This window comes from Grampus griseus, assembly GCF_964374135.1.
Source record: "Grampus griseus genome assembly, chromosome: 2".
In the NCBI taxonomy this organism is placed as follows: Eukaryota; Metazoa; Chordata; class Mammalia; order Artiodactyla; family Delphinidae; genus Grampus; species Grampus griseus.
In genome coordinates, this window is record NC_139018.1 from 84,444,618 (window position 1) to 84,461,217 (window position 16,600).

At 54.9% G+C, this 16,600-nt stretch overlaps 1 protein-coding gene across 1 annotated transcript; it reads left to right on the plus strand.

Moving 5' to 3' along the window:
• Positions 1-2,208: 2,208 nt before the first annotated feature.
• VPS18 (VPS18 core subunit of CORVET and HOPS complexes) lies at positions 2,209-10,384 on the plus strand. Its single transcript, XM_082648822.1, has 5 exons — positions 2,209-2,620; positions 3,607-3,748; positions 5,913-6,004; positions 6,136-8,006; positions 9,040-10,384. Exons 1-5 carry the CDS (start codon positions 2,530-2,532, stop codon positions 9,763-9,765), a joined length of 2,922 nt encoding a protein of 973 aa, XP_082504948.1. The 5' UTR covers positions 2,209-2,529; the 3' UTR covers positions 9,766-10,384.
• Positions 10,385-16,600: the final 6,216 nt, after the last annotated feature.

Genomic DNA, 16,600 nt, shown 5'->3' on the forward strand with positions numbered 1-16,600 from the left:
ACATTAAATAATGAGTATGTGGGGGGAAACTGCTGTAATCAACTCAACAGAGAGTATGTACTGAATCTGTAGCAAGCAAGGCCCACTTAGGCACCACCCCATACATTCCAGAGAGCAGTGGAACCAAGAGGGAGACTCTGGGGACAGTGAGGAGGTGGCTGGAAGGATTCTGTGTCCCTGAGACACCCCTCCTATGCTAACCACTCCATGCAGGGGGGACATTCTCTCTGCACAGTCCAGACCTGAGGATCCCGTTGTATACCCCTTCCCTCAGCTTGTACTGGCATCATGGAGAGTGTGGTGGTGAACCCTTCAGCATCTGCTTGGATTTGAATATTGCCTCCTGGCTTCCCCACTTCCTGGCCACATGACCTTGGACAAATTGCTCCACCATGCTGAATTTCAGTTGCCGGTTTCATAATGTGTGGAAAAGGGCAGTGCCTATTTCACAGCATTAGTGTGAAGATGAAATAACAATGAATATTAGGAACTTAGTGTGGTGCTTGGCACATCGTGGGTTACTCAGAAAAGGTATTTCTGGTTATTTGACCTCTGTCTGGACCTATCTGTATTTCCCTAAATGCAGCCGGCAGGTGATCTGGGGTGGAGCCTTACAAACTAGCAGCCCCCAACCTGGGATCACTATTCCCAAGGCGGAAACCTCCCTACCTCCCAGCTCGGGCACCCTCCCTCTTGGGACCTAGCCTGCCGCGCAGCGCCCCTGGCGGTACAGCCGCGTCGTGGCCGCAGGTTTCGGGCAGGAGAAGCCGACCCGGGAGCAGCGAGAAGTTATTTTGGCCCACGAACCAGGCCGGGGCCACTGCAGGCCCAGAGAGCCTTCTCTGAGGGCTGGTGAGGGTCCAGTCCTCTGCGCCTACCAGGAAAGTTCGGCAAGAAAAGCATAACCACACAATGTACGGTGCACACCTGGACGCTTTTGAGAATACAGGAGGCGCGCTTAGTCATTACTCTCAGGCTACCAGTTAAAGCCAGGACACCGGTGACCCTGGCCTAGAGCCTTCACTTTAGCAAGGTAGCAAGGCCCATGGGCCCCAGAAAGGAACAGACGCTGTCTGGGTCGCCTAGGCCGGTGGAAGAGAGAAACCCAACAGCAGTTGCACCCAAACTCTCGCAGTTCCGCCTCTCTGGATTCCCCACCCGCCTCCAACATCTCTTGTCTCTCGTTCCTGCCAGGCTTTTCAGGCATTTCTTACCCGCTCCTGCGTGCTCCCACAGCGCTGTGGCCATGTTCCTGGGTACACGTCACGAGCATGGCTTCCTGCTGGCCAAGCCACCAGCTCTGCCACTTTCTGGACCTGGTGGGCCCCTGGATGTGGGAGAAGAGAGGCCAGTGCCTTGTGAAGGTAGGATTATGATGGCGATTAGATTGAAGAACGGGAGGTTCTCTTGGGGACCTAGGGCAACGGGCTGTTTATTTATTTATTTTAAAAAGTTATTTATTTTATTTTTAAAAAATTTTGGCAGCACTGGGTCTTTGTTGCTGTGCACAGCCTTTCTCTAGTTGCCGCAATTGGGGGCTACTCTTCCTGCAGTGCGCAGGCTTCTTATTGTGGTGGCTTCCCTTGTTGCAGAGCACGGGCTCTAGAGCGCAGGCTCAGTAGTTGTGGCGCATGAGCTTAGTTGCTCTGTGGCATGTGGGATCTTGCCGGACCAGGGCTCGAACCTGTGTCCCCTGCGTTGGCAGGCAGATTCTTAACCACTGCGCAACCAGGGATGTCCCCAACGGGCTGTTTTAAAAGGTGGGAGCGGGAGCTGGACAGAGGCTGAGCAGTCTTCTGAGGGAGGGAAGCCTGGGCCTGAAAGGTGCTGGGGACCCGCTCCTTGTCTGGGGGTAGATTGCGCTGGGCGGGTGGGGGAAGGGGGTTTGAGAAAGCTGGGATTGCCTCCTGGTGTCAAAGCCTGGAACTGCAGCAGGGTCCAGAGGGGCCTGTGTTCAGCGGGGCCCGCCCACCACCCAGCTGGTCTACAGCTCGGACATGTGCAACGCTCCCCCACCCGACTCCCCTCGAGAGCGGGATAGGCCTTGCCCAGCCCCCCACACCACCACCACCCCAGCCCCGCCCTCCCGCCGCAGTCCTCACCTCATCTCCCAGGGGCCGGCCTCGCGACTTCTCTGCGGGAGCAAACGCGGGCTTCTGAGAACCCGGAAGTGACGTTAAAGGCGCGCGTCCCGGGGGCGGGAGTCAGCTGAGCTGCTCGGGGGAGGTTGGGATCACCTGAGATCGGCTAGGGGGAGCCGGTGGTCTCCTGGGGGCGGGAGTTGGGTGCAGTACTGCGCCAGATTCAAGGGGGAGAGCTCCCCGGTCTTCTCGCTCTATAAGGCGAGAGTGAGAAGATCCTCAGGATTTTAAAGAGGAGGAGTCGGCGGCGGCGGCGGATTGCCAGGATCTGTCAGATCCCTGTCGAGGCTGGGGAGTCGCAGCTTCCAATCCGGGGAGACGGGGATCCCTGGGGGGAGCCCTGTTGTAATCCCTGGGCCCAAGACGGAGGACCCACAGGCCGGGCACCATGGCGTCTATCCTGGATGAATACGAGGACTCCCTCTCCCGCTCGGCCGTCTTGCAGCCCGGCTGCCCCAGCGTCGGCATCCCCCACTCGGGTAAGGGAAGTGAGGGCGCCGCTGCACCTCTTAGCTCTCCTGGCATCTGCAAGAGAGGAGCGGAGGGGTTGGCTCCAGGAGCTCGGGTTCGCCTCCTGGACGTGCAGTCTGGGTCTAGGCCCTTGATTCTCCTCAGGCACTTATGGCCCCCAGCTGGTGGATGGTCGAAGATTGAAAGAGCAGCAAGAGCAGCCGCGTGATCTAGGCCCTGCCACTAGGGTCCTTCTAAGAGGGAACTGGAACTCAGATAAGGAAGTGTCTTGCTTACAGGGCCGCAGTTGGGAAAACTGAGAATAGGCTCAGATGAGAATAGGCTTCATCTGATTCAGTGTTTTTCCCACCAGGCCCCTTCTGGAGGTGGGAGGAAAAGAGTGGGCAAAGAACTGGTGAAATGGGAATGTTGTAGGGGAAGGAGGGATGGTCCTAGAGGGAACTTTGTCACTGAACAGGGGAAAATGAAGTACTTTAGGCTTTTGCTAGAGCTGTGTGCATCTGGGCGTTGAGGGGAAGTTTTTGCAGCAGTTTGTTAACCAACTGATTGGAAGGATTCCCCAAGGATCCCTCCGCCCTCATTCTTCTGGAGACTCACTGAGAGTATTACTGCATGGGCAAGGAGGAGGGGAGAGAGCGGAACTAGACTACTTTAGTTGAGCTGGGATTGCTTGGCCAAAGATTGATAAGGGAGAACACCCAACCCTTCCCCGCCCACCACATTACCACTGGGAGCAGGTATATCATGGTGTAACAGCATCCCAAGGGTTCAAAGAATCAACCCCTCACTGCTTTCAGAGATGTGGGAAGAGCCCAGAACCCCTAATGTAGCCTAGGACTAATGTAGAGGTGATTAGCAAACTGCTTGATATATTGGTATTCAAGTGCTGGCTAACCAAGGTCCCGGGGTAGCAATATGTTGGGAAGGTGGAGAGGAATATGTTGCCCTTCCTCCCTCTGTTCCATAGCTAACCTTTCCTTGGCTCCTCACCTAGGATATGTGAATGCCCAGCTAGAGAAGGAAGTGCCCATTTTCACGAGGCAGCGCATTGACTTTACCCCTTCTGAGCGTATCACCAGTCTTGTCGTCTCCTGCAATCAGCTCTGCATGAGCCTGGGCAAGGATACACTACTCCGGTAAGTGAGGACCCAAAAGGTTTAGGAGTAGGGAGTGGATTGTTGGTATTTTGGAACTACTGACTGACCGGGCCTTTTTTCCACTCTGGGCAGGTTAAACAGTGGATTTGGAATGTTCAGGAAATATCCTATCCCTTCCTAAAGAGAACCAGTAGCATAGTAGACCCGGACTCTGAGCTCAGCTCTCCCACTTAACAGGGATGGAAAGTCACCCAGTCTTTCTGAACACGTCCCTTCATCTGTTAAAGATAGTACCAACCCACAAGTTAGTCATGTAGATAAGCGAAACAGTCTAGAGTCCTGAAATAAATCCACTATAAATGGAAATAAAATATCTCAATAAAACTGGAAATAAATAGTATAAGTAAATGGAACTAATATATGACAAAGGTGTCAGCAAAATTGTTTATCTATCCAGAATAACCATCTGGGATGAAACAGAGCTAAACCTCTGTATCATAAAAATGAATTCTAAGTGGAATAATTATTTGAATATAAAAAATAGTGTGAATGTTAAAAGAATATTTAATAAATTTCAATGTCTTGGGCTGAAGAGAGACCTTCTTACTCAAGCTAGAAAATCCAGAATCCACAAGGGAAAAGGTAGATAGATTTGACCACATAGTGATTGCTGTTATGACAGAATAAAAATAAAACATATGAAGCAGGTCAGGACAAAAGATGGTGGGAAAATAATGTTTTTCCACATATGACTGAAGATTTACATTCCTGTTCCTTAAAAAGCCCTTAGAAATTAATAAGAAAAAGACAGTCCAGGGAATTCCCTTGTGGTCCAGTGGTTAGGACTTGGCGCTTTCACTGCTGGGGCCCAGGTTCAGTCCCTGGTTGGGGAACTAAGATCCCGCAAGCTGTGAGGTGCAGCCAAAAAAAAAAAAAAAATGAAAAAAGACGGTTCAATAGAAAAGGGAGGGTAAACAAGATAAACAAGCAGTTCACAGAAGAGGAACTACAAATTTTCCAGTAAACATCTGAAAATAATTTTCAGCCTGTGGGAAATGCAAATCAAAATCACAGTAAGAGACCATTTCTTTCAACCTATCAGATAAGCAAAAATTTTAAACAGTAATATATGATGCTGGTGAAGATACACAGAGATGGACTCTCATACATTACTGGAAAGAGTATAAATTGCCACCATCTTTTGGAAAAATAATCTGGCAATGTCTGTTAAACACTGAAATATCTATAACTTTGACCTGGCAGTCCCACTTTGGGGAATACATACCACAGAAAGAAAAGTACCAGTTTACAAAGGTATAGATACAAGGATGTTGATTCCAGCAGTATTTGTGGTAGGAAAAACTGGACCCAAGCTGCATATCCATCAATAGGAAAACGATTAAGTTATAGTTCACCCATAAAAGGGAATATTATGCAGTTATTAAAACAATGAGTTAGCTGTATCTGTTGACCCAGTGGGATGTTCATGAAATATCATTAAGTGAGAAAAGCAAATTATAAATTAATATGCATACACACACATATATACAATGTGAAAACATTTTTGTAAAAACTGATAAAATAAGCTTGTTTATATTATGAACATGGAGAAAGATGTTAACATCAGTTTTTTCCATTGGGAGTAATAGGAGTTTGGGAAGAAAATCATTAACTTTTTCTTCATACACTGTTGTATTGATTCTTTAGTTAGAATGAGCATATAATTTGAAAAGAATTTCATAAGGAAATACCTTAAATAGGAAATAATCTTAAGGGAGCACTCCTCAAGGTTATTGTGAAGGTTAATTGAGGTCATACTAGCTCAAGCTCTTGGCATGGTGCTTGGTATATAGAAAGTGCTCAGTAACCATTAGCTACTATTTGTTGTTCCCTTTTTACCCCGGCATTCTGGGATACCCCTGCCTATCTTCCTAGATGCACTGGAGGTATGTTGAGCAGAAGGAAAAGACTTCTGCTTAGTGACTTCTCAGAATGAAGTGGGGGTGTTCTCAGAGCTGAGCGTTCTTAAGGAGGACCCCACATGTGTTTCAGAGTTCCCTTGGGATTGTAGTCAGAATTTTGTGTGTCTATGTAGATTTCAGGGAAGAAAGGCTGTGCCTTTCATCAGATTATAAAGAGGTCTGTGATTCAACAGAAGGATCTGCCCTTCTCTGGAGTGAGGCTGTGACTCTTGTCCCAACAGCATTGACTTAGGCAAAGCAAATGAACCCAACCACTTGGAGCTGGGGCGCAAGGATGATGCCAAAGTTCACAAGATGTTCCTGGACCCTACTGGTAAGTGGTGGTAGAGTTCTGAGATGGGGAGTAGGGGGTGGGGGATGTTGAGGGTAAGTCACTGCCTGGGTGGGTGGGATCTGAGGGTGGGAATAGCATCCTCTAGGGTGCCATGCTCTCCCCCACTCCAGGCTCTCACCTGCTGATTGCTCTGAGCAGCACTGAGGTCCTCTACGTGAACCGTAATGGACAGAAAGTTCGGCCCCTGGCACGCTGGAAGGGGCAGCTGGTGGAGAGTGTGGGCTGGAACAAGGCCCTGGGTACTGAGAGCAGCACAGGCCCCATCCTGGTCGGCACTGCCCAAGGTCAGATCTTTGAAGCAGAGCTCTCGGCCAGCGAGGGTGGGCTTTTCGGCCCTGCCCCGGATCTCTACTTCCGTCCGTTGTATGTGCTAAACGAAGAAGGGGGCCCAGCACCTGTGTGCTCCCTCGAGGCGGAGCGGGGCCCTGAAGGGCGTGGGTTTGTCATCGCCACCACTCGGCAGCGCCTCTTCCAGTTCATAGGCCGAGCAGCCGAGGGAGCTGAGGCCCAGGGCTTCTCAGGGCTCTTTGCTGCCTACACTGACCACCCACCCCCATTCCGTGAGTTCCCCAGCAGTCTGGGCTACAGTGAGTTGGCCTTCTACACCCCCAAGTTGCGCTCTGCGCCCCGGGCCTTCGCTTGGATGATGGGGGATGGCGTGTTGTATGGCTCGTTGGACTGCGGGCGTCCCGACTCCCTGCTGAGCGAGGAGCGGGTCTGGGAGTACCCAGAGGGGGTGGGTCCTGGGGCCAGCCCACCCCTGGCCATCGTCCTGACCCAGTTCCACTTCCTGCTGCTGCTGGCGGACCGGGTGGAGGCGGTGTGCACGCTGACGGGGCAGGTGGTGCTGCGGGACCACTTCCTGGAGAAGTTTGGGCCACTGAAGCACATGGTGAAGGACTCCTCCACAGGCCACCTGTGGGCCCACACCGAGCGGGCCGTCTTCCGCTACCAGGTACAGCGGGAGGCCCGGGATGTCTGGCGCACCTACCTGGACATGAACCGCTTCGACCTGGCCAAAGAGTATTGTCGAGAGCGGCCTGACTGCCTGGACACGGTCCTGGCCCGGGAGGCCGACTTCTGCTTCCGCCAGCATCGTTACCTGGAGAGTGCCCGCTGCTACGCCCTGACTCAGAGCTACTTTGAGGAGATTGCCCTCAAGTTCTTGGAGGCCCACCAGGAGGAGGCGCTGGCCGAGTTCCTGCAGCGAAAACTGGCCAGTTTGAAGCCTGCTGAGCGCACCCAGGCCACGCTGCTTACCGCCTGGCTGACGGAGCTCTACCTGAGCCGACTCGGGGCCCTGCAGGGTGACCCTGAGGCCCTGAACCTCTACCGGGAAACCCGGGAGCGTTTCCGCGCCTTCCTAAGCAGCCCCCGCCACAAGGAGTGGCTCTTCGCCAGCCGGGCCTCCATCCACGAGCTGCTTGCCAGCCACGGGGACACAGAGCACATGGTATACTTCGCTGTGATCATGCAGGACTACGAGCGCGTGGTGGCATACCACTGCCAGCATGAGGCCTACGAGGAGGCCCTGGCTGTGCTGGCCCGCCACCGTGACCCCCAGCTCTTCTACAAGTTCTCACCCATCCTCATCCGTCACATCCCTCGCCAGCTGGTGGACGCCTGGATTGAGCTGGGCAGCCGGCTGGATGCCCGGCAGCTCATCCCCGCCCTGGTGAACTATAGCCAGGGTGGCGAGGCCCAGCAGGTGAGCCAGGCCATCCGCTACATGGAGTTCTGCGTGAATGTACTGGGCGAGACTGAGCAGGCCATTCACAATTACCTGCTGTCGCTCTATGCCCGAGGCCAGCCAGCCTCGCTGCTGGCCTACCTCGAGCAGGCCGGGGCCAGCCCACACCGGGTACATTATGACCTCAAGTACGCGCTGCGGCTCTGTGCTGAGCATGGCCACCACCATGCTTGCGTCCATGTCTACAAGGTCCTGGAGCTGTATGAGGAGGCTGTGGACCTGGCCCTGCAGGTGAGCCAATGAGCCTTGACCCTGTCCAGGAGAGGGGCCTGGAGAGCAGTAGCTTCAGGTGCTGCAGGGTCAGAGGGACACTGTGGCTAGGGGGTGCTGGCTTCTCTCCCAGATAGCAACTGTAGTATAGAGGTTAAGAACACAGACTCAAGTCAGGGTTTGAATTCTGGTTCTGCCTCTTACTAAGCTGTGTGACCTCAGGCTGGTTTCTGAACCTCTCTTTGCGTCAGATTATTCAGACACAAAATGGGGATGATGTTATAGTACTTCCCTCACAGGTAAATTCTGCATACCTGCTAGCCACAATTGCAGAAGGGGAAAGTGCTGAGTTGCATTGCTCAAATCATGAATTGTCACCTGCGTAGGATCGTGTGAAGTGCTATTTAAAATTCGAGGGGGGGCTTCCCTGGTGGCGCAGTGGTTGAGAGTCTGCCTGCCGATGCAGGGGACATGGGTTCATGCCCCGGTCTGGGAAGATCCCACATGCCGCGGAGCGGCTGGGCCCGTGAGCCATGGCCGCTGAGCCTGCGCGTCCGGAGCCTGTGCTCCACAGTGGGAGAGGCCACAACAGTGAGAGGCCCGCGTACCGCAAAAAATAAATAAATAAAATTCGAGGGAATTCCCTGGTGGTCCCGTGGTTAGAACTCTGCACTTTCACTACGAAGGGTGTGGGTTTGATCCCTGGTTGGGGAACTAAGATCCCGCAAGCCACGCAACGAGGCCAAAAAAAAATAGGAATTCCTGGGTCTGAACCCAGGACTTACTGAATCAAAATGTCTGTGGGGGGGGGGCCCAGAAATCTGTATTTTGGATGTGCTCCCCAGGTGATTTGTAAATTCACTAAAATTGCAGGCCCACCATCATAAGTAGCGTTTGTGTAGCTCTGACAGAGGCAGGCCCATTACTGAGACAGGTTCCTTCCCAGCCCCGAGGAGCCCCGTCTCACTTGTTGCCTGGAGTGCTGGGCCTCTGTCTTTCCCACAGACCCTGTCCTGAGTGGGACCTGACCCTAACGCTCTCAGCCTCCCCACAGGTGGACGTGGACCTGGCCAAGCAGTGTGCTGACCTGCCCGAGGAAGATGAGGAGCTACGCAAGAAGCTGTGGCTGAAGATTGCTCGGCATGTGGTGCAGGAGGAGGAGGATGTGCAGACGGCCATGGCCTGCCTGGCCAGCTGCCCCCTGCTCAAGATCGAGGACGTGCTGCCTTTCTTCCCTGACTTCGTCACCATCGACCACTTCAAGGAGGCGATCTGCAGCTCGCTGAAGGCTTACAACCACCACATCCAAGAGCTGCAGCGGGAGATGGAAGAGGCCACGGCCAGCGCCCAGCGCATCCGGCGAGACCTGCAGGAGCTGCGGGGCCGCTATGGCACCGTGGAGCCCCAGGACAAATGTGCCACCTGCGACTTCCCCCTGCTCAACCGCCCTTTTTACCTCTTCCTCTGTGGCCACATGTTCCACGCTGACTGCCTGCTGCAGGCCGTGCGGCCTGGTCTGCCGGCCTACAAGCAGGCTCGGCTCGAGGAGCTACAGCGAAAGCTGGGCGCCGCTCCACCCCCTGCCAAGGGCTCTGCCCGGGCTAAGGAGGCCGAGGGGGGCGCTGCCACCGGGGGGCCCAGCCGGGAACAGCTCAAGGCTGACCTGGATGAACTGGTGGCCGCTGAGTGCGTGTACTGTGGGGAGCTGATGATCCGCTCTATTGACCGGCCCTTCATCGACCCTCAGCGCTACGAGGAGGAGCACCTCAGTTGGTTGTAGGAATGTGTCAACCCCGATAGGCGGGCAGGCGGTTGGGGGCTGTCCCTTCTTGGGAAGGCCACAGCATCATCTGTCCTTGGTCTCCTGGAGGCTGCTGGGCTGGGACTGTGGTGGGGGGAGCAGAATCATAGCTGTTGTCCTCGAGGGGTGAGCTACGAGTGCATTCTGCCAGCTGCCCGTGCTGTTCTTCAGGGCTGCCTTAGAGCTGCTGTTTTGCTAGGCCGTCAGCCTGCTTCCCAACGGAGGGCCTTAGCCTGGAGAAGTCAGAATTCTGACCCCATTACCATTCCCCCTGCACCTAACAGCTCTTTCTTCCTTTTCCCTCCTCACACACATCATGTTCTCTTTCTGGAGCACTACCTACCATTATTCCTTTTCACTCTGTGGCTCTTCTCCCTCAGAAGCCCTCTCTTCTGTCGGCTTCTAGGTCCCACAGGTGAAAAGACAACCCCTCCAAGTCCTGGGCATGGGGTGGGGGGAAAGGTGGTGCTGATGGTGGGCATGCTCTTGTGCACACTGTCTGGGGCTCCAGTGTGAGGGGTACCCTGGGGCAGAGGGCCTCACGGAGGACAGTGGGAGTTGGTGATGGGGTGGAGAGCATTAAACTGTCTGCACTGGTGACTGTGGAGTTGATGGCTTTGTGTTGATGCTGGGCAGAGTGGTGTGTGAGTGATCTCCAAGAGGGGCTAGGGTGTCACGGGGAAGCTGCCAGGGCCCTGCATGTTCAAGCCTTGGCCCTTGCTCCTTTTCCTGGAGATGTGACAGGATGATTTTGCCATTTTCTGCTCACTTCTTTGCCTTCCACTGTATCCGTTCTGACTCCAGGCTTCTGTTGGTAATTAGGGCCCACCTAGGAGCAGGGACTGTTCTTCCCTTTGGCCAGCAGGTGGTGTTGCTCCCCACAGAACCCTCCACACTCAGGCAGCAGGGGGCGCTGATTTCTCAAGTCACTTTCTCCACTGGTGCTTCCTAGGTCTATTCCCTCCGTAGTTGTTCCCAAGAGTTTTCTGGTAATCTCCACTGCCTAACCATAAATCTAAGCCCCTCGTTCTTCCTCCCTCCACTGGCCCTTACGCATGCTAGATTTTGCTTGCCCCTCCCTTTGCCAGCCTGCATCCCTGCCTTCTCAACTTCTGCCCAGTTTTGATACTGCCCTACGACTGTCTGGCATTAAACCATGATTTTTTTTGGCCAAGCTGCGTGGCATGCGGGATCTTAGTTCCTCCACCAGGAATCAAACCTGTGCCCCCTGCGTTGGAAGCACATAGTCTTAATCACTGGACCGCCAGGGAAGTCCCTTAACCATAATGTTGAGGTCCAACATGGAGGCGAGACTACCACTGCCACCATCCATGGCATTTGGCAGATATGTTTTCTCCCCATCTATCTCCTTTGACCTGCCCATCCCCCCAGCTTACAGTTCTTTAGTTGTGGCTCGAGGCTAAGCCCTAGGGAGTCCTGAAGCAGGGCCTTCCCGTGATATCAGCTGAGCACCCTTTGCTCCATGGACTGGTGTTCACAGTCCACTGCCCAGGTTTATGGGTGTGGTCTATCAGCCGCCCAGACTGAAACAAAATAAAAAGTGAGTGTTCCTGGAATCAGGCTGGGGTCAGGTCACCTAGCTAGTGACTGCAGGCGTCTCTCTTGCCCCTGCAGCCTAATCCTCTTCCAAGACTTTTATCTCCTGCAGCCCTGGGAGAATCTTGCCCTGCTTATTCTTTTCCAGCCACTAGAACCACGGGGTCTCTTCATGGCCCCTGCCAAGGGATAGGGCCAGAAGCTGCCCATCTTTGATGAGCCTCAGACTCCCCATCTTGCCCCAGAAGCCAGAGTGGAAGCAAATGGGGGGTAGGGTCCCGCTGGGTGAGTAGAGGGCATCCTAATCCTGTTCCATTTCCCCCGTTCCAGGAAGATTTGGAGGGCTCCTGCTCCCCATGTGGCCTAAGGCTCCCCTCACACCTAGACATGCCCAGTAGTGGGCTCAGGGTCGTATTCCTCACTGTCAGTGAGAACTAGGTATAAACCTTGGCCCACCACTGGCATGGTCACTTGCTTACTTGAAACAGCTTGGGGCTTCTGTCTTTGCACATAATGGGTGCCTAATACATGTTAGTTAAACAGACACTGCCCTATTGCTCCCTCCTCCCAGAGGACTTGGCTAAGACAGCTTGGGACACCCCTGCCCCTTCTGTCCTCTCTTAAGCCTGCCCATCTGGTCCTAGGCTGCTTCCTCTTTCCTGGAAAAAGGCCCCAGTCTTCTCTGGCACTGACAGAATGGGGTTCCGTTGAGTCAGGGCAACGGGAAGCCACAGCTCTTAGATCCCTGGAAACCAAGCAAGGCCTGGAGTGGAGGGGAGAGAGACGGCCCTCTGGGCCTTGGCCCTAAGCCTGGGGGAGGGCCAGGAGGGGGTGGGGTGGGGGAGCAGCTACGTGGGTAGGGGCCAAGATGAATGAGCTGCTCCTGGAGCGGTCACTGGAAATAGGAGGAGTGGCCACAGGCAGTGACGCTGGGATCAGGGCAGGAGGCCTGTAAACAAGGAAGCCACCTGGGGGAGATGCAGGGCGGCCACTGGTCCTGGAGAGCAGGTGCTTCCTGAGGCCCGCCCTTGAGAGGGCCCTGGGGGGCCGCCTGGCCGAGTCAGCGGTGGGCACTAGGGGGCGCTGTCTACTGGTTTCCTGAACTCACCGTCTCCTTTCCTCCGCTCCAGGGGGGAGTGGCCCCCGGAGGGTGTGCCCGCCCTACGTCTGAGGCCCGAGTGACCCGCTCGCCGCCTTTCTCCTGTCCCCAAGGCAGACTGGCCAAAGGCACCAACCCTGGCAGGGAGGGCGCGGGGCTCAGAGCCTGGCCAGCCCGGGTGTGAGCTCATTCCCCCAGGACCACCAACTCCCGCAGCTCCTGCGCAGCGTCCCCCTGCCCCGAGCTCGGGTCACAGGCCGGGCACCCCAACCCCATTGGTTGGGAGGGGGCCTCCAGGCTCCAGGCTGCCCTTGGCGCTGGCCCCCCTGGCGCCAGGGAAACAAAAGGTTAGGGGGCCGAGAGGGAGTTATCAGGCCCGCCACTACCACCGGGGGAGGGAGAAGGGGAGGGGGCCACGAGGGGCGCACCTCCTCCCCACTGCCCCAGCTCTGCAGATTCTTCGAGACACTTTCACAGGCGGAAATTCCCAGAGGTCAGAGGAGGGAAACAGTTAATTCCTTTTATTCAATGGGTCCCCCCTACACGCCTCCCCCCAACTTCCTCCCTCCACTTCCCGCCCCCCCCTGTGTGAACAGGAAGTGGAGAGGAAAAGGCTCTGAGCAGAGCAGCTGGGAGCAGGAGGCAGGGAGTGGGCGGCAGGCTTGGTGCCAGCCCTGCCCCTCACGGTTACTTGCTGGAGGGCCAGACCCACTGTGGCCTGGGAAAGAACCTGCAGTCCCGCTGGCGGGTGGCAGCAGAGCCGGGAAACAGCCTTGTGTCGGAGCCCCCTTCCCTCAGCCTGCTTCCAGGTCAGAGGCTGCTGCACTGAGGGCGCAAAGCATCCTCTGCCCAAAACCCAGCTGCCCTTGCCACTGCAGCCCCACCCCCACTGAAGGCTGGGCATCCCGAGGCTGGCAGGCATCTCTTCAGGCAGCCGCCAGTCCTGGCAGTGGCTCCAGCCACTCAGCCCCTTGGCCCTGCCAGTTCTTTGAAGCTCATGCAGCACTTCCTGTTTGGGGCAGGCGATGCCAGGGCCCCTCCCCCACCATTGTTCTGTAGAGACCATAGGTCCATCTGTTGCCCCATGGTGGGGCCCCTAGGGAGTGCCACAGGGGAGCAGCCCCACAAAGGACCCTGCTGGCAGCTTTGCTTACGTGGAGCAAGGCTGGGCCCTGCAGCAGGTTGAGGGTGAATGGTGGTCAGAGGCAGGCCCGGGATGGGCAGTAGGACAGAAGGAGGATGCTAGATGGTTCTAGTCCTTGGGCCACCTTCAGCTTTCTCCTCCACCTGGACCATGGAGATGACGATATTCAGGGAGCTATACATGCTGAAGCCACCAGGAGAGGGACACCATTCTTATGTCCAGCTTCCAAAAGGGCAAAGTGAGGCAGAGGGACAAACTTTGGCTAGGGATGGGCCATAAAAGGGGCACAAAGTAGGGTTCTTCTTTCAAGGGGATTAGCCCCTGCTCGCTGAATGCCCCCTATTGGGTGCTTTCCTCTCCCTGAGCAGCTTTGCCTTTTCTCAGCTTTCAACTTGAAGTAGCCCTTGAGCTGAGCAGTAGGAGCCATGAGGTCACGGGAGGTTAGGGTGGCCCTAGGTCGGTGACCAGCAACCGATGTCCACTGAGAACAAGCCCGGGCAGGCCTGGCAGAAAAGGAGAAAGGGGCATTGGTTTGGCCCCCAGGAAGGTGGGTGCTACTTCTGGTTTCCAGGCTGCCGTGGCCAAAGGTCTATTTGTGTTTCCCAGGTGGAGAGGCAGGTGCTGTGTATCTCCAGCTCACCTCCTCTGCCGAGGCGTGGTCTCATGGCTCTGACCTTGACCTGCTTCCTTCCGCAGGGTTAGGACCCCAGACATGGTCTGCTCCATTTCTCTCACCAGATCCTCTGGCTTCTCTCCCCAGCCCAGGACCTGAAACTGCCTAGATCACAGCTCCCAGAAGGTCAGAGCTGCAGAGACCTCAGATCGAGGCCATAGAGTGCTGTGGGACCTTTATTCAAATAAAAACATCCCTTGTGGATGTCTGATACCTGAAATTGATATGCTGAGCATCCCTGGTGGGAGCTGGGCTGGCAGGGGGCGGGGATCACCTTATTCACTGTCATTTCCTCCTCCATCCCAATTTCTATGAGATGCCAGGATGCCCACGAACCAAGTTTGAAAACCACTGAGCTGCTGATCCTACCTCCTGATTTTACAGATGCTGAAGAGAAATTTGTGGCTGACGTGAGGCTCCATCCAGGATCCGGTCCCTTCTCCATGAGATTCAGCATCGGTCAGCAATGATCCCACGTCCCCTGGGAGCCAGACACGGTCCTAGACCCTTCGTTGTGCTTGCTTTCCATCTCCAGTCAAGTGGGTTGAGCTGAGGGACAGGGAGGTGATCTGGAAAGAGCAGTCTCTGCTCTGTCATTTACCAGCTGTCAGTTTAATCACACCCTCAGAACCTCCATTTCTTCATCTGTAAAATGTGAATAAACACAGCAGACCTTGAGAGGCTCGCATGAAGCCTAGGGAGAGCAGAGCAGCACATCTGTGGTTAGCCCGGGGCCTGGCACCCACACATCCCTGATGGCTTGCTTCTCCTCCACTTTACTCTGTGACTGTTCCTTTAGGGCTGGGACCCTGTGAGCCCTATCATGGTTCTCTCCTCACAAACCCCTCTGATCTCCTCGTGGGAAATCAGAGTGGAATTGAAAGAAAGAGGCTTACTTGAGAAGGTTTTTCTGGTTTCTCAAAAGATGGTCGTTCTGGGGAAGAGAGGTTCAGGATGAGTATGAGAGAGGAAGCACTCAGGCATATAGAATGAGGCCACTGAGGTGGGACAGGGGTGCTACCTTGGGGGACAGGGTCCTGGTTTCCTGGAGGAGAGAGGGCACTACTCCAGCTCCAGGGGACAGTTAGGAGAGGCTGAGGGGACTGGGCCAGGCGTGGCTCCTCTGCCAGCCTGCCCTTATGGTCCAGCCCAGAGCTTGCACAACAGCCTGGCTGGCTGGCACTCCCCTGAGAGCCTCAGGAAGTCCCCCTTGTCCCCCCCTTGACCTTTGACCCTTTGGGCCTGCTGCAGGCCAGAATTCCAGGCAGCTGTCCTCTCTTTTACCTTCTGTTCCTGGCCATTTCCCTTTAAGGCTGGAACTCAGGGACACCCCAGTCCCCCACCTTACAGCTCATCTTTTCACATGCTCTCAGTACAGACCAGCTGGAGCCTCCCCTAGGGCAGCTCCCTCTGTGAGCCCGTGGGGACCCTTGGCCACAAGCCAGCAGGATCCTTGGAGTCCAAAGGGCCCAAGCCTTATAGGAGAGCCCCCCAACAGGTGCTCCTGAACTCCAGACATCCACCCAGGTGCCGTGCCCAACTTTATCCCTGTCCCAAAGTCCAGGGGGTGAAGCCAGCAACAGCAGACAGAGCCCCTCCTCTGCCGCCATCCTCTGAGCAAAGTCAGAAGAGCCCTTGATACTGTTCCCCATTAAACCATGCTGCGCCTCACGGCTCTCGGCTGCGCAATCAAATAATTCCCTTTAGTTTTTCTAGTGGACTTTTTGCTTTTATTTTTTAGTGTTTCTCGGCCTTTTTTTTTTTTTTTTAAGCAATCAGTCTAAATTTGTCATCGCACATCCCCCATTTCCGCCCCCAATGGCCTCCTTTTCATCCCCTGGAATCTGGAAACCATATGTGTGGGCAGAAAGCCCCCAGCATCCCCCGCAGCACCCTGGCTCGTCCTGACCTCCTCAGGGGCAGCCTGTTAGCTGCGGGAGAGTCTAGGATCCAGGCTGGGGCTGGAAAGGGAGTTTCTCTTTGGACCTTCCCAGCTCAAGCCATGGAGAAGCCGTGTGGTCTAGTGGTTATGGCTGGAACACACGGGTTCTGTCCCCAGCAATCTCTTTGACTAACGCTAGAAGCCTGGGAAAGTCCCCTTGGTACCCAGGGGACTCAGTTTCCCCACGAGCTGAGCGGCTCAGACCTTCACCTGCTAGCTCATCTCCTATCTGCCTTGGTAAAAGAGTTTTTGATCCAAAAATTTTGCTCTGTCACTTACAAGCTGTGTGACCTTGACAAATGGCTTAATCTTTCTGAACCTCAATTTCCTCATCTATAAATTAGAGATGATTATTCTGCCTATCTCCCGGTTTTAGAGTTAAATAAGAAAACATACTCT